The sequence below is a fragment of the Ovis aries genome, chromosome 10 (assembly GCF_016772045.2).
Source record: "Ovis aries strain OAR_USU_Benz2616 breed Rambouillet chromosome 10, ARS-UI_Ramb_v3.0, whole genome shotgun sequence".
In the NCBI taxonomy this organism is placed as follows: Eukaryota; Metazoa; Chordata; class Mammalia; order Artiodactyla; family Bovidae; genus Ovis; species Ovis aries.
The window spans coordinates 16,540,025-16,564,867 of NC_056063.1; the positions used below are offsets into that span (position 1 = coordinate 16,540,025).

General features: G+C 42.2%; 1 protein-coding gene across 3 annotated transcripts in view; it reads right to left on the bottom strand.

Moving 5' to 3' along the window:
- The window catches only part of CPB2 (carboxypeptidase B2), a 58,551-nt gene that overhangs the window by 28,622 nt on the left and 5,086 nt on the right, over positions 1 to 24,843 (bottom strand). For 2 of the 3 annotated variants that reach the window (XM_004012062.6, XM_042254679.2), the window contains exons 2-5: positions 11,521 to 11,596; positions 8,269 to 8,393; positions 6,081 to 6,189; positions 1,651 to 1,752 (exon numbers count right to left, since the gene is read on the bottom strand). In XM_004012062.6, coding sequence (XP_004012111.1) covers positions 1,651 to 1,752; positions 6,081 to 6,189; positions 8,269 to 8,393; positions 11,521 to 11,596 — 412 coding nt within the window. The remainder of the gene's footprint in view (positions 1 to 1,650; positions 1,753 to 6,080; positions 6,190 to 8,268; positions 8,394 to 11,520; positions 11,597 to 24,843) is intronic. The other variant, XM_042254678.2, reaches the window with a different exon arrangement.

Sequence of the window (24,843 nt, forward strand, 5' to 3'; positions counted from 1 at the left end):
ATGGAGACCTTATTCTGATTTACCATCTAGGGTACTAGCGTAAGCTGCCAACTTTCTGGAATAAGAACTACCAACTTGTCTTCAATGATAGCCTTTGATGACTTTAGAAGAATTCTCACAAACACCTCTATATAAAATGAATCATCATTCATCTACTTTTAAATATTATACAACTTTAGAATATGGAGGGAAGGGAGAAGAGTGTTGCAAACTCAAAGAGATATATGGGGTTGGAATTCCAAAGCAAGAAAAAGAGAGGGTTCCATTTTTAAATTGCCATCTATACCACTCAGAGAGTTTTCTTCTTAACAAATCTGAAGTTACTGATGTCCAACAAAAAGGCAAGTGTGGAAAGCTTTGTCCACAAAAGATCGAATTGTACAAAGAGAATTTCCCAACTGATTTAATCTCCTCAACTTAAAAGAAAATCCTGAGTTGTTTTGACTAGTTGCTTTATTCGACCTTCTGTTTAACTGTGCTGAGCAAATTCTCCTGGTACCCATTCTGACACTGAGGAACCCTAGGGACTCACATGATGTGCACATCCTTGATTGAGACTGGGACTAAAGCTTGCAGGAAGCATGGTTTTCCAACATGTATATCAGGTCCCAGAAACACAAGTTCCAAAGAGTACATACAACAGGGCAAAAAGTAAATGTCATAGGTGGGTATGCCATGCTTACATGGATCCAGCCTAGTAGACTAACTCAGCTGCCAAGAGAACTCAATGAAGCCTAGGGTCTGACTTGAGTTTGTACTGCAAGCTCTTGTCAGAACAGATTAAAACCCAGAAATCCTGACTCCAAATCTTATCTTTGAACAATCAAAGAGCCTCACCTATCACAGTTTAGAACATATGAGGAAACTATGTGTGAATGAAATTTTATTAAATTAAATGTATTTCTCCAATGATTAAATTTTTGCAGATCTTCTTTAAAAAAAATTTTTTTTTTTTTTTTAGGAGAAAGAGTGGTTTTAAAAACAACAACAGAACTGCAGAATTAGAAATGAACAGGCAGGAATCAGTTTGGTTTCATGGTTCCCAATATTCTTCCTGTGCCGATTCACTGACTTTACTAAGGCCAGTTTGTTCAACTGAGAATAAATAACCAAACAGATGGTTACTGAAGCAGAAACCATCATATCAGCCCTACTGCCAAGAATCCCAGCATTGCTCTGGTTCCTATTCTTTCCTAGTTCCTGTTGTTCAACTCCTTTGGTTCTAAAAGTTATATTAATGTCAATGTTTATTCAAAACAGATCCCTTTCCTTTTTTTGGCCGAAGTCAGTCAGTCAGTGGTGGTGCTGACAGTGGTGGTTGTGGTGGTATAAACAAAAGATGATTTGAAAGATAATCCAGTCCACTCTCCTCATTTTATGAAGGCGGGCAGAAAGGTTAAATGGCTTATCCATGTCACAGAGTTGATTCTAAAACTGAGGTTACTACTCTTAGATCAACACTGTAGTAACAAAGGAAAGCAATTTAAAGGTAATCACCAACCACTAAAGATCTGGATATTAAAGTTGAGGATCATTTGTAATACACATATTTCCAGAATTCCAAAAAAAAAAAAAAATCCAAGGAATACCAAGCACCACTGGAGAATTAATATCTCCCCAAAGTTGAAAAATCAATGACTCTTCCCATACCTTTAAAACATAAAGTGGGTACTTCTCGTATGAGGATCCAATGTGGATTTTTTCAACCATATCAGGATACCGCTCAGTCATAACTTCTATCCAAGAATAGATCTATCAAAGCAGAAACCAGGGGTCACAGAGCAAGTTCAAAGCATTTCTCTGACAAAGGAAACAGATAAATTCTTCCAGGAAGGGTTATCCCTCTAGAAAAAATTTTGTGGAGATATGAGGAACTAAAACACTTGAGGCAGAGTATTTCTTCTGCTGCTTAGGAAAATCAATAAAATTAAACTTTTGAGAAGTATCAAGCTTTAGGGAAAGTGGAAATGTCCTAAGAAGCTTATGGCAAAGTAGGGAAAGATCATCTTTAAAGCATAACTCCTTAAGTTATTTTTAAACGCTGATAATGTTGAATCCTCACCTCTGTGTATGAAATCCTATTTATCATTCAAGAGTTCATTTTTATACAAGACTTTAAAAAAATAGTCACTTTTCAAGAGTAACCTAAGGAAGCCCCAGGCACTGTCTTTGCATGGGATAAATGGACCTGCCTTTGTTTCCCAATGGAGACTTGTGGACCCACCACAAGGGGTGTGAAATGATAAGAAGCAAAGGGGAGAACAATCTGGAAGAAAAAAGAATCTCTTCTATCCAGGGAAGGAGTTTGATTCTAAAACTCTATCCTAGGTGGAAGTCTAGTGATTTGTGATTCTGACAAGCTTATAGTAGAAGGAAAAAAACAAATAAATTCTAGGCTTGACTTTAGGCTAGCCCCTACTTCAAAGCAGGTGTTGAGCGGTAGAGCCTGGTCATGTTTTAAAGTAGACCAACTTCTCAGGGGCCATTTAAAAATGTTTACACCTTTTGTAATGGGAATAACCAACCCTTGGCCTCATTTCTAGGAAATTCGCTGAAGGTAATTTCAAATAGCAGTCCTAGCTGAAGGGAACAGGAGTACCGTTTATCCTTGGGTCTTCTTACAGGAGCGTAACTAGGGCGAGTGGTATGTGTGACGGGTTGTCCTGTGCGAGGAATTAAGATGCTTCTGGAAGGTCTACCTGCTGCCAAGTACCAATGCTGTCAGTGTCTGCGGTGTGGAAAATTCAACCATCTGCGATTTCCTCTGTTTACTGCGCTACTCTTCTAAGGCGTGCACACATCTAAGAGAACTGCTCCAACTATTTTGTGTCACAGCACTGACAGCTCAGTAGATTTCCTCCAACAAGGGAGGCTGTACTATATTAATGATAGTAAGGCAGCTTTACAGAAATCTTTACATCTAATCTGCAATAAGATTACAGGTTACATCCTTTGAATAATGCTCTTGTTTTGCCATTTGTTTTTAGACGTGTTTTTTGGTCATTTGTTTTTCTCCCCTACTGTAGCTTACTTAAAATTTCCTAGTGAGAGTCAATGACCAAAGAAACCCCTTTTGCTCTCCAAGTGAACATGAGTGCGGACTGAAGAGCCATGCTGAAGGGGAATAAAGGCAGGATTTAGGGGAGCAAGATTGCTGCAGTTGCTACAAACCTCTTAGAGAAGATTCAGGATGGGAAGGATGAAGATGTCCAAACTGTTTTCTGAAAGGTCATTGTGATGAAATGAATTGTGTTCCCCCTCAAATGTGTATATTAATTCCCAGTACCTTACAACATGCCTGTATTTGGAGACAGGGCCTTTAAAGTGGTAATTAAGTTGCACTGACATGTGAGTGAGGGGCCTAATCCAACCCGACTGGGGAAGTGGAGACTAGAATGGACAGCAAGACTTCAGGGATGTGCACACACTAAGAAAAGGCCTTGTGAGGAGGTGGCTATCCACAAGTCAAGGAGAGATGTCTCAGAACAAACCAGCTCTCCTGACACCCTGTTCTTGGACTTCCAACCTCCAGAACTGTGAGACAATAAATTTCTGTTGTCTAAGCCACTCAATAAATGGCACTCTGTTGCAACAGACTGTAGCTCAGATGGTAAAGAATCTGCCTGCAATGCAGGAGACCCAGGCTCAATCCTTGGGTCAAGAAGTTGCCCTGGAGAAGAGAATGACAACCCACTCCAGTGTTCTTGCCTAGAGAATCCCATGGACAGAGGAGCCTGGTGGGCTACAGTCCATGGGGCTGCAAAGAGTCGAACACGACTGAAGGACTAACATTACTATAGCTAATTAATACTATTTTCCTCTCATGTCTTTCCAACTCTTTCCTGCGGAGAGGGTAAGAAAAAAAAATAACCTCTTTGAACAAAATATTTAAAATATATCAAAAAAAATACTCTTTTTAAATGTTCATATCCTTTATTTATTTAGGCTGCACTACACAGCTTGTGGGATCTTAATTCCCTGACCAGGGACTGAACCTAGGCCCTTGGCACTGAACGCAAGGAATCCTAACCACTGGTCTGCCAGGAACAACCCAGAAACATATTTTAAATACTTCTGTTTAAGGCATCTCGTTCTTCCCACCAAACCCAACACAGCAGTGACACTGTCATCTTCTCCACTTGTAAATACTGCCTACGCAACCTCTCCACTCCAGGCCTCCACTCATGCAGGGCTGATGTAGGCAGCTGGATGGAGAGAGTTTAGATGGAACAGACCAAGTCAAGGTAGGAGAGAGAAAGGAGAGGGCTGAAATGTTAAGATCCCCGTCCACCAGCCAGGCACATCGGTTCTAGAAGCACGCTGATCTCTGGTTTGAAAGAAAGTGTTAGTCACTCAGTCATGTCCGACTCTTTGAGACCCATGGACTGTAGCCTGACAGCTTCTCCGTCTCTGGAATTCTCCAGGCAAGAAAACTGAAGTGGGTAGCCATTCCCTTTTCCAGAGGATCTTCCCGACCCAGGAATCAAACCCAGTTCTCCTGCATTGAAGGCAAATTCTTTACCATCTATGCCACTAGGGAAGACTGAGTTCTGGTTTAACTAACTGGAAAGGAACAGATACATTTGAAGATTAAATAGAAAATTGATGCTTATTATTTAAGTGTTAGATGTCTCAAAAATATGGATATGGTTCTTAACAGTTTCTGGGCACCTAGCCAAAAATGATTTTAAAAAATACTTCTATTAAGGAATATAGCAGTACTCCTATGAAAGAATAAAAGGTATCAAGGGATTTGTACTACTTGGAGAACATTATATTGAAAAGAAAGGGCTCCAAGGGGTTTACCCTTTAAGGGAACAAATATGGGGAAATGGCTCTTAGAGTATGATGTGAAAGCTTACTGAGGTCAACTGAACATTGGTATCAAGCTTATGTTTCCTCTGGGAAAATTGGAACCTGTAAGTACTAAGGAAAAAAACCAATTTCTTAAATATTAAAATATAGGCATCATCATAATCATTACTATCATTATTTTAAATAGGTTCCTTCTAAAGGGAATAAAATACACTTAAACACTTTACTGCGTCCTAAATATAAGTGGATAAATTCTTTTAATTCAGTGAGATAATGTGGCAATAATTCGGTAAGAATTCATTTAGGATAATGGTCGGACTGCTATTTTTTCTGTGGCAGTTTCAATAAAAAGGTCCTATTTTTTAATTTCCTGTTGTTCCTTAGAATGCAGTGTTACTCCTGACAGTCAGAGATATTCTTAGCTAGAAGAATATCTCTAGCTTAGTTAGAGGGGCAAAGTCCAAAATATGATACAATCTTTCCAGGCAAGATGTCTACAAAAGGACCAATTACCTCTGTAACAGTGTCAGACTTTATTTTTTGGGGCTTCAAAATCACTGCAGATGGTGATTGCAGCCATGAAATTAAAACACACTTACTCCTTGGAAGAAAAATTAGGACCAACCTAGATAGCATATTCAAAAGCAGAGACATTACTTTGCCGACTAAGGTCCGTCTAGTCAAGGCTATGGTTTTTCCAGTGGTCATGTATGGATGTGAGAGTTGGACTGTGAAGAAGGCTGAGCACCAAAGAATTGATGCTTTTGAACTGTGATGTTGGAGAAGACTCTTGAGAGTCCCTTGGACTGCAAGGAGATCCAACCAGTCCATTCTGAAGGAGATCAGCCCTGGGATTTCTTTGGAAGGAATGATGCTTAAGCTGAAACTCCAGTACTTTGGCCACCTCATGAGAAGAGTTGACTCATTGCAAAGGACTCTGATGCTGGGAGGGATTGTGGGCAGGAGGAGAAGGGGACGACAGAGGATGAGATGGCTGGATGGCATCACGGACTCGATGGACGTGAGTCTGAGTGAACTCTGGGAGTTGGTGATGGACAGGGAGGCCTGGCGTGCTGTGATTCATGGGGTCACAAAGAGTCGGACACGACTAAGCGACTGAACTGAACTGAACTGAATCAATCTAATGGTGATTTTTTTTTTCACCTTCTTCCACCAATTATGATTCTCTAATAATTCCCCATGGCTGAAATGGCAATGCTAATTCAACGAAAACAGGAATTTTGGAGAGAAATGTGACAGCTTACCTCATTTAGTGAGTGATACTGTTCATAGTAGGAGGAGGATGCCCGGGGGCTGATGGTGTCATTGGAAGTCTGCTGCCGGATAAGATCTTCCACATTTTCCACCAGGACCCTGGGTGATGAAACAAGAGTATGAGCTGGCTTCCAAACAGGGCTCTGATTTTCCCTCGTGGCCCATTGCAGACACAACAGGCAAGTGTGGGCAGAAAGTCACTAAGAAATCTAGCAAGCTCAAGGTGAAAACACCGCTAGCATGATGAGCTGAAATTCACAAGCCCTCTGCATAGAGCCTCATGGGCGCTGGAGAGACAGTGGCTCCTGTAGGGTATGTTTTCAGGGCCTTCAAAACCTGACCCTTTCTCCAACATTATCAGCATTTCTTGATGGTGACTTATTAGCGCCTTTTAAATGAACACAGGAATAAGGAAGGTAGAGAAAAGTGATCTCATTTAATTCCTCTTGCAAGGGGTCCAGAGAAGGCAATGGCACACTATTCCAGTACTCTTGCCTGGAAAATCTCATAGATGGAGGAGCCTGGTGGGCTGCAGTCCATGGGGTCGCTAAGAGTCGGACATGACTGAGCGACTTCAGTTTCACTTTTCACTTTCGTGCATTGGAGAAGGAAATGGCAACCCACTCCAGTATTCTTGCCTGGAGAATCCCAGGGACGGGGGAGCCTGGTGGGCTGCCGTCTATGGGGTCGCACACGACTGAAGCGACTTAGCAGCAGCAGCAGCAATGGGTCACACAGTTAACTTAGGCACAAACATTTTAACTAAGATGAAATTGAGCCATTCTGTCACCTGGGATGAACAAGAAAAAGTTAGCTGCCATTCTAATAAAGCTTTCTGTACTTTTATTTAGAGTTAGTTGCTCAATCGTGTCCAACTCTTTGTGACCCCATGGACTGTGGCCCACCATGCTCCTCCATGGAAGAGGAATTCTCTTGCATGGAATTCTCCAGGCAAGAATAGAGGAGTGGGTAGCCATTCCCTTCTCCATGGGCTTCCCTGGTGGCTCAGACTTTGGTAAAAGCCAAGACTTCGACATCTGAAAGTTTTGAGTTAAGAGTCCTAAATGTGCCACGTTCTCGCTGGTTGACCTTGAGAAATTCCTTTGTAAACCTGAAACATTTTTTCTTATACACAGTGAGGATAGTATCCACCTCACAGGGTTTAATAAGGGTTAAAAGATACAACGTATAGAAAAGCTCAGCACCTTTCCTGAAAGGCATCAGATACTAATAACATGTTATTATAATAATCATAGTGTATTATCCAAAAATTGCCTAGCATCCAGGAAGTGCGAGGGCGGCAGGAAAACACTGATGCTTGGGTAATGAATACGAAAGGAGGTATGGACAGGAGACTCTAAAGGGAAGAAGGCATGGGCTTTGAACAGAAAGCATGCCTAATGCATATAGAGCCAGACATTCTGGAATGCTCACTGACCTCTTAAAGCAAAATTCCCTTTAGCAGCTGATTTTTTAAGTGATATCACCAAGCTTACTAAAGTGAATGACATTTTGGTTCCTAAGTCCAGGAACAGAGTCGAGGAATTTTAAGAAGGAACTGGGAAAAACCATAAGAGGCTCCACAGATCACTGAATCTAACAGTTCATTTCAGACAAGGGACCAAGGCCTTGAACAGTAAACCACTTGTTCAAGGTCATGGAGCCAGGCTCTTGGGCTTCATCACAAGTCCATTCCAGAGATCCCCATGTGGCATGTTTAATGTGAGTATTCATTTTTCTAGGAAGCAATGATACCATCCACTAGTAAATGCCCTGTGTGTGTGCTCAGTTGCTCAGTCACGTCCAACCCTTTGCGACCCCACAAACTGTAGCCCACCAGCCTCCTCAGTCCATGGAATTTTCCAGGCAAGCATACTGGAGTGGGGTGCCATTTCCTGTTTCAGGGGATCTTCCTGATCCAGCGATCAAACCTGAGTCTCTTGCATTGGCAGGTGGGTTCTTTGCCACTGCGCCACCTGGGAAGCCCCAAATGCATCACAGGTGCTTCTAAGGTTTGTGTATGCTCAGAGGCTAGTCGTGTCTGACTCTCTGTGACTCCATGGACTGTAGCCCGCCAGGCTCCTCTGTCCATGGAATTTTCCAGGCAAGAATTCTGGAGCAGGTTTCCATTTCCTAGTGGTTATAAGAGTTACTTAATAAATACGGAATTATGCCTACCTGAATGGAATTCCACTCGCATTTAAGTGGGCTTTCACATTGCTTACATCAGATGCATTCACAAAAAAATGGACTTCATATCCCTTCACAATATATTCAGCTGTTACTGGCTGCCAGAGAACAATCTGCAAATTCAAGAAGGAAAATTGATCAAACAAAGACAGTTTTTCACATGGTTGTTCTCATCTGTAGCTAACGCCATAAAAGAGTATCTATAAAGGAAATGAAAAAAGAATTTCTGGTCACTGGTCCACTCACAGTCACCAATCCCATTCACACATGTGGTAGTGTGAACATTTACTCTGCACGGGGCTTGTTTTATTCTGTAACCCCAGTGGCTAATGAGGGCCTGGCATTTACTAGGTACTCAATAAATGTTTGCTGAGGCAGTGAACTGATGCATGAACGCGTGAATATTTACAATCCAGCTGTAGGACTGGAGGTGTGTGTCAGATGTTTAAAGAGAAATGAAGGTTGGTCTGGAAAGAAAGTTGATTAATGGTGCTTTTCTTTAATAAAAATCCCATACCCTTGATTCTAACATCACATTGGTGTTTCTTTCCTTTAATCTAACTGTGGCCTTTGGGCAAAACCCTCGCATAATATTTACAGGTTTTTTGTTTTTTTTTTTTCTGGCTTTACTGTGCTTTTTCAAAGCACTTTCACACCCATTGCCTCTGATCTTTTTTACTAATTCTTTGCCATAATCTAGGCAAGAGTTATTATTTTGATTGTTCAGATGAAGAAATTAAGGCTCGAAGCTAAGCTATCTAAAAATCACTGGCCAAGCAGTGGCCAAACAAGACCTAAATGCTGAGCCTCTGATGCTTCCTCTGTCTGCGGAGCAGTCGCAGTGGGAACACAGCGGCCGCTCTTCTCCTGGGGACGCTTAGTTCCCTGACCCTGTGCGCTGCTATCCCTGTCGATCCCCTACGGGCTGCGGTTGCGCGGCTCCAGGGCTGCGGCCAGTCAGCGAGGGCGTATTGCAGGCATATCGTCGCAGGCCCATTCCTGCCAGATTAGGGTTTCCTCCTGCAGCTGACTTTGTCTTAAGGACTTAGATGGTCCAGTCAAACTTTCATCAGGATTGTCCTGCAGTTTAGAGGTTGTCCAGGCATATGACCCTCCTTTTGGCACAGTGGCGGCTGCTCAATGGTCTGCGGGTGCGCCCCGCCACCTCCAGCTCCTTCGTCCTTCACAAGCAGACCCCGTAACAAGTCTCTCATATCTCTAATCTTCTCAGAAAACCTTAGTCCAATAACCATGGAGCCAGCAATATTTTATCATGATATTTTGTAACTCTTAACAGCTTTCTGCATTCAGGGGAGTTCAGTCCCAGACATGAAAATGTTAGCCAGTTTTCTTCTGTGTTTTTTTCTTGGGCTCCAAAATCACTGCAGATGGTGACTGCAGCCATGAAATTAAAAGATGCTTACTCCTTGGAAGAAAAGTTAGGACCAACCTAGATAGCATATTCAAAAGCAGAGACATTGCTTTGCCGACTAAGGTCCGTCTAGTCAAGGCTATGGTTTTTCCTGTGGTCATGTATGGATGTGAGAGTTGGACTGTGAAGAAGGCTGAGCGCCGAAGAATTGATGCTTTTGAACTGTGGTGTTGGAGAAGACTCTTGAGAGTCCCTTGGACTGCAAGGAGATCCAACCAGTCCATTCTGAAGGAGATCAACCCTGGGATTTCTTTGGAAGGAATGATGCTAAAGCTGAAGCTCCAGTACTTTGGCCACCTCATGCGAAGAGTTGACTCATTGGAAAAGACTCTGATGCTGGGAGGGATTGGGGGCAGGAGGGGAAGGGGACGACAGAGGATGAGATGGCTGGATGGTATCATGGACTTGATGGACTGAGTCTGAGTGAACTCCAGGAGTTGGTGATGGACAGGGAGGCCTGGTGTGCTGCAGCTCATGGGGTCGCAAAGAGTCAGACACGACTGAGCGAATGAACTGAACTGAACTGGAGCATTCTTTGGCATTGCCTTTCTTTGGGATTGGAATGAAAACTGACCTTTTCCAGTCCTGTGGCCACTGCTGAGTTTTCCATATTTGCTGGCATAATTAGTGCAGTGCCTTCACAGCATCATCTTTTAGGATTTGAAATAGCTCAACTGGAATTCCATCACCCCCAATAGTTTTGTTCGTAGTGATGCTTCCTAAGGCCCACTTGACTTCACATTCCAGGATGTCTGGCTCTAGATGAGTGATCACACCATCGTGATTATCTGGGTCATGAAGATCTTTTTTGTACAGTTCTTCTGTGTAGTCTTGCCACCTCTTCTTAATATCTTTTGCTTCTGTTAGGTCCATACCATTTCTGTCCTTTATTGAGCCCATCTTTGCATGAAATGCTCCCTTGGTAGATCTAATTTTCTTGAAGAGATCTTTAGTCTGGCCCATTCTATCGTTTTCCTCTGTTTCTTTGCACTGATCACTGACGAAGGCTTTCTTGCCTCTCCTTGCTATTCTTTGGAACTCTGCATTCAAATGGGAATATCTTTCCTTTTCTCCTTTGCTTTTCACTTCTCTTCTTTTCACAGCTATTTCTAAGGCCTCCTCAGACAGCCATTTTGTGTTTTTTGCATTTCTTTTTCTTGGGGATTGTCTTAATACCTGTCTCCTGTACAATGTCATGAACCTCCATCCATAGTTCATCAGGCACTCTGTCTATCAGATCTAGTCCCTTAAATCTATTTCTCACTTCCACTGTATAGTCATAAGGGATTTGATTTAGGTCATACCTGAATGGTCTAGTGGTTTTCCCTGCTTTCTTCAATTTAAGTCTGAATTTGGTAATAAGGAGTTCATGATCTGAGCCACAGTCAGCTCCTGGTCTTATTTTTGTTGACTGTATAGAGCTTCTCCATTTTGGCTGCAAAGAATATAATCAATCTGATTTTAGTGTTGACCATGTGGTGATGTCCATGGGTAGAGTCTTCTCTTGTGTTGTTGGAAGAGGGTGTTTGCTATAACATCTATTGGACTTCTGTTATTGTAGCATCTTTGTGAGTTCATTTCAATCAAAAGTCATTATTTTAACTGGCTGTAAAGTTAATAGCACAAATGAAGAAAGTATTATTTGGGGAATCAAGTGATTAGGGGAAAGAAGAGAAAATTACAAGGAGAGGGATATAAACCAGCTATATACAAGTCAGACAACACATAGGCAAGAACGTGACACACCATTCTTTCATAAAACTTAATACAAAGATATGAAACATGAAGATAAGTGATGGAGAAATTACCTTGTATGTTGCAGTAACATTCTGCAGAGCTTGAACTTGCCTGGAGGTTCTAGGAAGAGCAGATAAAACCTGGCCCCTGGGAGAAAAACACACACAGGATTTTGAAGTTAAGTAAAAAGCGAAAATAAGATAAATTATATAGGGAAGGGCTTCTAGGTAATTATGAAAAGGAAACAAAATATTGAAATAAAAGAGGATCTCACCATAGATTTTTAAATAACCTAGGTTTTGCTTCACTCTAGATGGAGAAATAGGAGCCAAGTTTACCCTTCCTTCTACCTGAAAACTAATATATATGTGTGCATACGTATACACATACACGTAAAACAATGCACTTAAGAAATTGAACGTATGCAACATGATGAAACACAATATCCTGTATGGGGTCCTGGAACAGAACAGCGGAAAAACTGGTGAAATCTAAATAAAGCCTGCAGTTTAGTTAATAATAGAGTACCCATGTTGGTTTCCAAGTTTTGACAAATAATACCATGATGATATAAAATGCTAACATTAGGTGAAACTTGGTGCAGTGTATATAAAAACTCTCTAATATCTTTGCAACTTTTCTGTAAATCTAAAAATATTTCAGATAAAATTTTAATTAAAAATTAAAACAAAAATATGTACCAGGAACTCTAGAAGCTCAAGAGGTTATGATAACTTCTGCTTGTCGCTATTAGGAAAGGCTTCACAGAAGAGGCAACTGGGTAAGTTAGCAGTGGAAAGGCAGGCTGGAAGAAGACAAAAGGGCATCATTGGGGAGATGGAAAGATGTTTATTTTTGCCAAGTGGACGATTTAGGTGTTTAGGGCAAGAGAATAACGGTAGCCAAATAGAAGTGTGTTTGGAAACTTATGTTCCTTCTCCCCTAGAGAAATTTTCCAATGCACACTGAGAAATTTAGCCTTTATCTTGTAGGCAATGAGGAGTTAGGAAACTGATATCATGTGACATGTGATTTGTAAGAATAATTTTGACAACAGGGTGGAGGATGGTTTATTTTGAAAAGCCTGATTAAAAGATTCTAAATTCTAGAAATAAATCTATGGAGACCTGATTATCAAAAGAGATAAAGAGGATCTCACAGAAACAATAAATTCAGAGGTTTTGTGTCATTTATTGGTACAATTCAAGTATAAACTCTTCAATCAGTGATTAAGGGTATATGTCCAAGGACATGTGTTGCAGGATCATTCATAGTAACAGTAACTGGGAACTGCATATATGAGGGCTTAGTCATGTCCAACCCTTTGAGCCCCCATTAACTGTAGCCCACCAGTTCCTCTGTCCATGGAATTTTCCAGGCAAGAATACTGGAGTGGGTTGCCATTTTCTACTCCAGGGGAATCTTATCAACCCAGGGATTGAACCTGCGTCTCTTGAGTCTTCTGCTTTGGCAGGTGAATTCTTTACTACTTGTGCCACCTGGGAAGTCCAGAAACCACATGAGCGCTTATCAGTAAGTGAATTTTTAAATGTTGGTGATGTCTCCACATTCTAGAATGTTTTGTCACCGTTATTAAGAAAGAGTCGATTTAATTTTTAGTTCAGTTCAGTTGCTCAGTCGTGTCCAACTCTGCAAACCCATGAATCACAGCACGCCAGGCCTCCCTGTCCATCACCATCTCCCGGAGTTCACTCAGACTCATGTCCATTGAGTCAGTGATGCCATCCAGCCATCTCATCCTCGGTCGTCCCCTTTTCCTTCTGCCCCCAATCCCTCCCAGCATCAGAGTCTTTTCCAATGAGTCAACTCTTCACATGAAGTGGCCAAAGTATTGGAGTTTCAGCTTTAGCATCATTCCTTCCAAAGAAATCCCAGGGTTGATCTCCTTCAGAATGGACTGGTTGGATCTCCTTGCAGTCCAAGGGACTATCAAGAGTCTTCTCCAACACCACAGTTCAAAAGATCAATTCTTCGGCTTGGGGGATTTCCCTGATTGTCCAGTGGTTAAGACCCTGCGTTCCCACTGCAGGGGGCATGGATTCGATCCCTGGTCAGGGAACTAAGATCCTGCATGCCCCATGGCATGGCCAAATAAATAAATAAAATAAATAGAATAGTTAACTTAAGGGAGATTTATGTTATTTATTAAGAGAGAGAAGCAAGAAATAAGTGGAGAATTGTATGAAATATTATCCCATTTTTATAAAATAATAAGTTGGAAAGCAAGAAGAAAATTATTAAGTGTTGAAAACAGGAGAAAAATTCTAAACAAACAGACAGCCCATTGTTAACATTGATTTGGATGGTGGGAATGACCACCATCATTGGACTGGGTAGGTAAGTAGAGGGAGCAAATAAAGATTGTTATTAAAAGAAAGGTCTCCATACTTCCACATGAGAGATGATACTCAACTAATGTGAAATTGTACACAGGTATCCTGGTAGCTCAGCTGGTAAGGAATCCACCTGCAATGCAGGAGACCCTGGTTTGACCCTTTCTTGTGTTGGGAAGATCCGCTGGAGAAGGGATAGGCTACCCACGCCAGTATTCTTGGGTTTCCCTGGTGGCTCAGCTGGTAAAGAATCCACCTGCAATGCAGGAGACCTGGGTTCCATCGATGGGTTGGGAAGATCCCCTGGCGAAGGGAACGCCAATATTCTGGGTTGGAGAATTCTGGGTCGCAAAGAGTCGGACATGACTTTTTGAGCGACTTTTGCTTTCACATAAATGTATAGAGAAATTCATGAAAGAACAGTCACCAGAATGTGCTATCTTCTCAGGGTGATGAAATTTCAGTGTTTTTCTTCCTAATTGTATAATTTCCCATATTGTTTACTTCTTTAACCAAAAAGAACTCTTTATTTTTTAATCAGGGGGAAACTACATAAAAAAAGGTACTCTGGCTGTGAAAAAAAAAACCACTACCAAGCTTCTTAACAATGCTGGTGGCCCTCTCACAAGCACATTCCTTTTTGTTTTCAAATGTCTCTGGCTCATCCCTGGAACATAGTTACTGGTGACTTTCCTAGCCTTCCATAGTACTTTTATTCTGGCATATCCTTCCATAGGAATTTTTTTAGTATCCATTTATTTGGCTGCGCTGAGTGTTTGCTGCAGCACATGGGACCTTCAGCCTTCACTGCGGCATGCCGGATCTTTAGTTATGGCTCGTGGGATCTAGTTTCCTGACCAGGAATGGAACCCTGGCCCCCTTACATTGGAAACACGGAGTCCTAGCTGCTGGACCCCCAGGGAAGTCCCATGCCCTAGGAATATTTTGATGCCCTTTTTCAACATCCGCCACAATAGGTCTGACATTCCTGGTTCACTTAGAGCAGGCTATAATTTTCTTCAAGCTTCCAAGAGTCATCCTGGTGGCGGTTAGCACCACCTCCCAAGGCTCTAACTAGAATGTCAAATCTAGTATCATGGGCAAGTGTACCCCTTTAGGGACAGAGATCTTTTTCCTTATAAACACACTCAGCACTTGGACATCCAGATTCTGTCATGACTTAACCTTAGGTATTAGTTTGGAGGCCAGTGGGGGGAGGTAGAAGTAGACACTGAAAGCTTATAGTCAGAGATGACGCTACAGAGGGAAGTCCTGATAGCAACAGGGATGATGAGATTGCTTTGTTTTAAAGCCAGGTGGCAGTGCTTAACTGGCTGTAACACGTTGGACACAATTATAAAAAGCAGCAAGGTCAGAGTAGTACCCAGAGGGACATGACCCTCGGAAAACTGGAGTTAGTTAAGAGAACACAGAGTTCTTAGGGGCAAGAAAGAGGGCAGCCAACAAAGGTATTGCTCAATCTTTACAGTCGAAAGAAGTCAGGGATGGGTGACAGTGGCTAAGGACAGTTGTCCTAGTCAAAACGCTCAATCCACTGTCCAGGTCCCAGGCCTGGGCCACTTCTTAGCCCAGGATCTCTTGCCTGAGGGAGGAGTCAGGTCCCCACAAAGAAAGACCTGCTGTGGTAGAGAGAAGGCGCTTCCTCAGTCCTTTTCGAAAGAAAGCTATGGCTATTTACTCAGGTCACTCTGCCCACTGGGGAAAGGAATACTCAAGCATGCAGAGGTGGGTTTTTTCTCTTCTTTTCTTTTCTTATTGGAGTCTATTTGCTTTACAATACTGTGTTTGTTCCTCCTGTACAGCAAAGTGGATCAGCTATTATGTACACATATACCCCCTCTTTTTTTTGGATTTCCTTTCCATGTAGGTCACCAGAGACCACCAAGTACAGTTCCCTGTGTTACAGAGTAGGTTCTCATTAGACCAACCATCCTGACATCTTTACGGGTGACGTCTTTAAGAATCTGCCCTGAAGGCACAGCTGAGGCCCTTGTTAAGACTGCATCAATGAACACTGGGGTACATGTGTCTCTTTCCATTCTGGTTTCCTTGGTGTGTATGCCCAGCAGTGGGATTGCTGGGTCATAAGGTAGTTCTATTTGCAATTTTTTAAGGAATCTCCACGCTGTTCTCCATAGTGGCTGTACTAGTTTGCATTCCCACCAACAGTGTAGGAGGGTTCCCTTTTCTCCACACCCTCTCCAGCATTTATTGCTTGCAGATTTTTGGATCGCAGACATTCTGACTGGTGTGAAGTGGTACCTCATTGTGGTTTTGATTTGCATTTCTCTAATAATGAGTGATGTTGAGCATCTTTTCATGTGTTTGTTAGCCATTCGTATGTCTTCTTTGGAGAATTGTCTATTTAGTTCTTTGGCCCATTTTTTGATTGGGTCATTTATTTTTCTGGAATTGAGCTGCATAAGTTGCTTGTATATTTTTGAGATTAGTTGTTTGTCAGTTGCTTCATTTGCTATTATTTTCTCCCATTCAGAAGGCTGTCTTTTCACCTTGCTTATATTTTCCTTCGTTGTGCAGAAGCTTTTAATTTTAATTAGATCCCATTTGTTTATTTTTGCTTTTATTTCCAGAATTCTGGGAGGTGGATCATAGAGGATCCTGCTGTGATTTATGTCTGAGAGTGTTTTGCCTATGTTCTCCTCTAGGAGTTTTATAGTTTCTGATCTTACATTTAGATCTTTAATCCATTTTGAGTTTATTTTTGTGTGCGGTGTTAGAAAGTGATCTAGTTTCATTCTTTCACAAGTGGTTGACCAGTTTTCCCAGCACCACTTGTTAATGGAAAGAGACACATGTACCCCAATGTTCATCACGGCACTGTTTATAATAGCCAGGACATGGAAACAACCTAGATGTCCATCAGCAGATGAATGGATAAGAAAGCTGTGGTACATATACACAATGGAGTATTACTCAGCCATTAAAAAGAATTCATTTGAATCAGTTCTGATGAGATGGATGAAACTGGAGCCGATTATACAGTGAAGTAAGCCAGAAAGAAAAACACCAATACAGTATACTAACACATATATATGGAATTTAGAAAGATGGCAATGACGACCCTGTATGCAAGACAAGAAAAAAGACACAGATGTGTATAACGGACTTTTGGACTCAGAGGGAGAGGGAGAGGGTGGGATGATTTGGGAGAATGGCATTCTAACATGTATACTATCATGTAAGAATTGAATCGCCAGTCTATGTCTGATGCAGGATACAGCATGCTTGGGGCTGGTGCATGGGGATGACCCAGAGAGACGTTATGGGGAGGGTGGTGGGAGGGGGGGGGGTTCATGTTTGGGAACGCATGTAAGAATTAAAGATTTTAAAATTTAAAAAATAAAAAACTAAAAAAAAAAACAAAACAAAAAAAAACAGGGGTTAAGGAAAAAAAAAAAAAAGACTGCATCACAGTTCAATTCCTCCTCAGCTCATATCTCCTTCCTTTATCCCTCCACACATGTTGCTCCTGAGATCCCATTCCAGTAAATTCCCTACATGCTAATCTCTATCTCAGGGTCTGCTTCCTGGGGAAACTCACCCACAGCAGTACAAATGCCTGCTGTGTGAGATAAAACATGAAAAATTGCTATACAAACAGTATCAATACTCTGCTATAAGAATGTAACATCAGAGGTTACTGTTGTCTGGGGTAGTCAGAGGATGGAGACATTCTGAGCTGGACTTTTGAAACAGGTAGGATTTGACTGGTGAATGGGCACTGAACGGCCTAACACTAACACAGATGGAATTTTGGCAAGTGAATTGGAGACGAAATGGTGTTAAGTGCTGATGAGTAAGTGGAAAACAAAATCAGAGCTCAAGGAATGGCATGTGACCCAGGTGGGCAGGAATATGGGGCTTAAGTTGGGATATACCAGGAAATATAACCAGGATAAATGGGCAGCCTAGGACCTGATCACTGAAGGTCTTAAATCCTGGGTACCATTTTGGAAGTTTGAACAAAAAAGTGACCAAATCAAAGATTTCTTTTGAAGTGAAGTATAAAGAAGTGGGCTTCCCTTGTGGCTCAGCTGGTAAAAAAAATCCGCCTGCAATGCTGGAGGCCTTGGTTCGATTCCTGGTTGGGAAGATCCCCTGGAGAAGGGAACGGCTACCCACTCCAGTATTCTAGCCTGGAGAATTTCATGGACTGTATAGTCCATGGGGTCACAAAGAGCTGGACATGACTGAGCAAATTTCACTTTCATAAAAAAGTGGGGATATGTCCTAAGGAAAAAGAACAAAGCTGGAGGCAGAATCCTCTCAGACTTCAGACAATACTATCTGAAAAGATTAAAGACACCCTACCGACTAGGAGAAAATACATGCGAACAATGCAGCAGACAAGGGGTTAATTTATAAAACATACAAACAGCTCGTACAGCTTGATATCAAAAAAACAAACAATCCAATCAAAGAGTGGGCAGAAGACCTGAACAGACATTTCTCCAAAAGAGACATACAGATGGCCAACAGGCACAGGAAAAGATACTCATGTGAAATAAAATTAATTTTTTATGGCAGGACAGGAAAAATTTAAACATAAAATTTTTCTCTGTTCTTTGGCCTCCTCTCTCCCCATATCTTTCATCTGAATTACCCCCAGTCAGGAGACATACCTGTCTAAAGAGCAACACACTCCTAATATCAGTAAGACAACTCCTTAAAAGATAACACTCCTTCTTGATCTTGTAAGGGTCATGATGATGCTTAGATCTGGATTTTGTAAACTGTCAGTAGTATGTCATTTAACAGTCAACCCTCTATCTCAAAAGAAACATATTTAATACAACCGCGCCTTGGTGACTGCAGGCATGAAATTAAAAGACGTTTACTCCTTGGAAGAAAAGTTACGACCAACCTAGATAATATATTCAAAAGCAGAGACATTACTTTGCCGACTAAGGTCCGTCTAGTCAAGGCTATGGTTTTTCCTGTGGTCATGTATGGATGTGAGAGTCGGACTGTGAAGAAGGCTGAGCACCAAAGAATTGATGCTTTTGAACTGTGATGTTGGAGAAGACTCTTGAGAGTCCCTTGGACTGCAAGGAGATCCAACCAGTCCATTCTGAAGGAGATCAACCCTGGGATTTCTTTGGAAGGAATGATGCTTAAGCTGAAGCTCCAGTACTTTGGCCACCTCATGCAAAGAGTTGACTCATTGGAAAAGACTCTGATGCTGGGAGGGATTGGGGGCAGGAGGAGAAGGGGACAACCAAGGATGAGACGGCTGGATGGCATCACGGACTCGATGGACGTGAGTCTGGGTGAACTCCAGGAGTTGGTGATTGACAGGGAGGCCTGGTGTGCTGCGATTCATGGGGTCGCAAAGAGTCAGACACGACTGAGTGACTGAACTGAACTGAACTGACTCCTAAGAGGTGAACCATCCTCCAAGCTCTCTGAGATGCTCTTCCTAGGTTATAATATTCAACTTGGCTCAAATAAAATTTTTTGTTTCTTTCTTAGATCAGAGAGATTAATTTTTCTTCAACACTCAGCATTGCTCACTATTTAAAAAATGCAAATCAAAACTGCAATGAGTCATCACCTCACACCTGTCCAATTGCTCTCATGGTAAAGTCTATAAACAAATGCTGGAGAAGGTATGGAGAAAAGGGAACCCTCCGGCACTCTCGGTGGGAATGTAAATTGGTACAGCCACGAAGAAAAATAGTATGGAAGTTCTTTTACGAACTAAAAATAGAATTATTATATGATTCAAGATTTCCACTCCTATGCATATAACTGGAAAAAATGAAAAGTCTAATTTGAAAAGAGATATATGTATTACAATGTTCATAGCAGCACTAAGCTAAGATATGGAAGCAACCTACGTGTCCATCACCAGATGAATGGATAAAGAATATGTGATACATACACACACACGTACACACACGCACACACACACATATACACACACACACACACACACACACTCTGACTTCCCTCCCTGGTGGCTCAGCAGTAAAGAATCTGCCTGCCAATGCAGGGGACACAGGAGATGTGGGTTCAGTCTCTGGGTTGGGAAGATCCCCTGCAGGAAGAAATGGCAACCCACTCCAGTATTCTTGCCTGGGAAATCCCATGGCCAGAGGTGCCTGGCGGGCTACAGTCCACGCAGTCTCAAAGAGTCCAACACGACTTAGCAGCTAAACGACAAACAACACACACACACAATGGAATCTTACTCAGTTACAGAAAGAATGAAATATTGCCATTTACACCAACATGGACTGACACAGAGATTATCACACTGAGCGAAATAAGTCAGACAGGGAATGTGATATCATTTACATGTGGAATCTAAAAAATAATGCAAATGAATTTATTTGCAAAACGGAAACAGACTCACAGATGGAAAACAAACGCATGGTTACCAAAGGCGAAAGGGAGGGAGGAGGCATAAATCAGGAGTATGGAATGAACAGATACACACTACTGCATATAAAACAGGTAAACAACAAGGATTTAGTGCATAGCACAGAGAACTGTATCCAACGTCTTGTCATAACCTATAAACAAGGAATCGGAAAAATACGTAATGTACAACTGAATCACTTTGCTATACATCCAAAATTAACACAATATTGTAAAATCAACTACACTTCAATTAAAAACAGGATGTGGGGATTTGTATAATCAAATCATTATACTTTTAGAATATACTTCTAAATTTTAAAATGAAACCCCTTACAAGTTAACCTAACAATGAAATACAATGCCTTACAAAACGACGGGCTCTTCATTATTCGAATAGAGGTTGAATTGCAGTTCCATGTAAAGGAAATTTTGTGTTGACAAGAAGAGAAGATGCTTGGGCATTTTAAAATGTGTTAAGGGACAAGAAAGTACTAAAATGAGTCAACAAAAGGAAAAAGAAAAAAATGAGGAGGAGTACAATGATGGGGGTATAAATTTACCATTAATATGTAACACCATTCCATTAATATGTAATTACCATAATACCACTAATATAGGAATACGTCCAAGTTCCAACTGTGGTGAGCTGGACTCTTTCTAGCTCCAGTTTGACCAAAGGTCAATGCAGCAGAATCAAATAATGAGATGGGGTCAGTCAGATGCTATGTAGCCCAGGCCCCAGGCACAGAAACTGGTCTTAACCAGACAGTCTAGCTGGGTTTTATCAACAGGACGCTAGGAAGGCCCACAACAAAACCGGACTGAACAGGCCAGATCCTAGATAGAGGGCAAAATAGGCTAAGGGCTGTCCTGGCCTTGATTTCTGTCTGAGTTTGTTTCAGAAGTACTGGAGTTGGCAGAGGTGCTTTGCAGCTGCATTTTGAGACATACAAGGGTCAACCACTTCCAACTAGCCCTGACTTGACCACAAGAACATGCCCACGCAGATAAAACCTGGACGTGTCCTGGAGTTAATTTTGCTTCATCTCCATGCTTAGATCTCTGCTGGAAGGGGGTCTTTGTACTCTGCTGGCACAATTTTTGCTGGGTTCAAAGGAGTATTAGATTGCACATGGGCTGGCCCTGGAATTCTCCACCCAGGGAATTCTCAGCCCACTCCCTTGAGCCCTAATGACTCGGCTGCCTCTTAACCCTTAAATTCCCGTACTCCCCTCCTTCAGAGAGAAAGTATCTTTGGCGTTTGAGTTCTCCTTCTCCATCCTCTGACCATTGAATAAAGGCCTGTCTTGCTTGCATCAAACTCGGGTTCATCATTGGCAACAGGAACCAGAGCAGGGAGAGCTTCCTGACCCCGCTTCCTGTTCAGCCAGGCTCCAAGACGAGGGCCTTTTGTCTCATTTAGTAACGAGATCACCTAATGTCGAGCCTTCCATTTTTGAAAATCCATTTCCTGGCTCTGTGCCCTCTTACTTAGAGACCAGGATAAGTGGTCATAGTGGAGAGAGGAGGAGGATTTGTGAAAATAGTTCTGTCCACTACACATTGGCACTTGCCAAGGGTGCTTGCCATCTACTTCTATAAGCATGAAATCAGGTGCTGCTGACCTTCAAGACCCCTGAAGGGAGTTCAGGGTGGAGAGCAGAAATGAGGCAAACTGGGAAAATGGTCAGGACAGGTCTTCAGATAGTTAGATGTTCTCCAGCCCAGATTTAAGAGCCCAGTTCTAGTATCTCCTCATATCTAAAAAAGCATCAAAACCTTTCATGGCGACAGCTGCTCCTCATGACTAGCAACGGCTTCACAAAACCAGCAGAAATCTTCTGGAAAAATATGTGCCTGATTGAATGTATTTCCACTTCACCAAAAATCACAGATACACTGAACTCCACCCCCAACCCCCACCCCTTCTTTGGAGCAGTTTCTCAGAGCTCTCTGAGGTGCTGTCTCCTGGGCTGCAGTCTTCACTGTGCCCCCCAAAAAACTTAACTTGAGACTCTCACATTGTGCATTTATTTTTAAGTTGACATTCTTTGCAACAAGTTGCTGTGATTCCCTCTCAATTCCCACTCTCCCAAACGGATGAAGTTTGGGGGTGTTACTTCCTTCAACTCAGCATGGTAGGGAGGATGACGGGCCAGCCCTCAAGTTTATAGACAGAAGGACTGGTGCCTGAGAAAGCTAAACCTGAGAAAAGCTAAAGCTGCAAAGACAGGCCTCCAGTTGTCTGTGTGTGCGTGCTCAGTTGCTTCAATCATGTCCTACTCTTTCGGACGCCATGGACCATAGCCCTCCAGGCTGCTCTGTCCGTGAAATTCTCCAGGTAAGACTATTGGAGTGGGTTACCATGCCCTCCTCCAGGGGATCTTCTGGACCCAGGGATCGAACCCACATCTCCTGCAATGCAGGTGGATTCTTTACTGCTGAGCCAAAAGGGTCTGCTACTGCTAAGTTGCTTCAGTCGTGTCCGAGTCTGTGCAACCCCATAGACGGCAGCCCACCAGGCTTCCCCGTCCCTGGGATTCTCCAGGCAAGAACACTGGAGTGGGTCGCCATTTCCTTCTCCAATGCATGAAAATAAAAAGTGAAAGTGAAGTCGCTCAGTCATGTCTGACTCTTAGCGACCCCATGGACTGCAGCCTACCAGGCTCTGCTGGCCATGGGATCTTCCAGGCAAGAGTACTGGAGTGGGGTGCCATTGCCTTCTCTCTAGGTTGGTAAATAAAATCCAAAGAAAAACCACTTCATGGGATGCAGTTATTGCTCAGATGCCATCCAATAGTGCCACCTAAAGGAGTGGTGAGATCTTACAGCAGCAAGAATCTGGAGGTAAAAGCGAGATTCTTAGAATTGAAGATGGAGTCACAACTGACTAGAAATAGGTAACTCTATCCCGTAGAGGGTGATACAATTAACATCACCATGCGAAGTAGTTAGAGCTTAAAATTAATCAAGGGTTCATTACATAATTTGGGATTATTGTTCTCATTCACATTTTGCTATGTTAGGTTTTTGTTCCAACCTTGTGTCCCTGGTGGCTCAGATGGTAAAGAATCTACCTGCAGCGCAGCAGACGAGGGTTCGATCCCCGGGTCAGGAAGATCCCCTGGAGAAGGAAATGGGAACCCACTCCAGTATTCTTGCCTGGAAAATCCCATGGGCAGAGGAGCCTGGCGCACTTCAGTCCATGGGGTGGCAAAAAGCCAGACACAACTGAGCCAATAACACACACAGTGTATATCATAAGTGAAAAAATTTCAAAAATGACACATCGTGAAATTTGAAGTGAAGAAGAATTTTTTGGTGAATTTTATGCATATCCTTTCTCTGAGTGTCCAAGCAACATGCATACTAATGAAGATGATAATTCTTCAGAATTTAGCTCTGATTCAGACAATGTGAATATTAGACCACAAAAAGACAAAACCCTTAGCGAATGATTCTGATAAAGAGAGTGAAAATGAAGCTCACAGTGCTGAAGAATGCTCCTTTACTTCTATGAAAGAGTGGATTGAAGACAATATTTCACAAAAATTAGACTCCACAGTTGTGTCAGGCGTGACTGTTGAATGTAATAACCCGCAAAGTGTCAGTAAGCTAACAGAATTAATTTTTGGCTGGCCAAAAGAAAAATCACCATAGGTGTGCATTTCTGCAAAAATCTCCCAGTCAATAATTAAGAGTGGGCTAAAAAGCCATAGAATTTTCTAACTTTCCATGGAAGGGCAGGGAAAGGTTATTCTGCCATGTAGAATATATTGGGGCAATGGGGGATGAAAAATAAAGACATGTTTTGATGACATCTCTGAAGGGATAGAGTTACAGGATTTAACCAATAATCGTTTGGTGGTGGGGGAAGGCTTACATCAAAAATAGAGTGAAAAACACAAGCACAGTGAAACAGCAGGTCACTTTAAACCAAGGTTCAAAGACGACTCAAATTGCTCATGACAAGCAGCAGTCCTGAGGTTGAAACTCAACTTTCCAGCTCCTGAGTTTTAATACCTAGGCAACATTTCCTGCTCTTTCACACTGTTCATGGAACAACAGACTGGTTCCAAATTGGGAAAGAAGTACCTCAAGGCTGAATATTGTCATATCATGCGAAATGCTGGGCTAGATGAAGCACAAGCTGGAATCAAGATTGCTGGGAGAAATATCAATAACCTCAGATACGCAGATGACGCCACCCTTAAGGCAGAAAGTGAAGAAGAACTAAAGAGCCTCTTGATGAAAATGAGAGAGGAGAGTGAAAAAGTTGGCTTAAAGCTCAACATTCAGAAAACTAAGATCATGGCATCCGGTCCCATCACTTCATGGCAAACAGATGGGGAAACAAGGAAACGGTAACAGATTTTATTGGGGGGGGGGCTCCAAAATCACTGCAGAGTGTGACTGCAGCCATGAAATTAAAAGACTCTTGCTCCCTGGAAGAAAAGCTATGACCAACCTAGATGGCATATTACAAAGCTGAGATAGCATATTACAAAGCTTCGTCACTTTGCCAACGAAGGTCCATCTAGTCAAAACTATGGTTTTTCCAGTGGTCATGTATGGATGTGAGAGTTGGGCTACAAGGAAAGCTGAATGCCGAAGAATTGATGCTTTTGAACT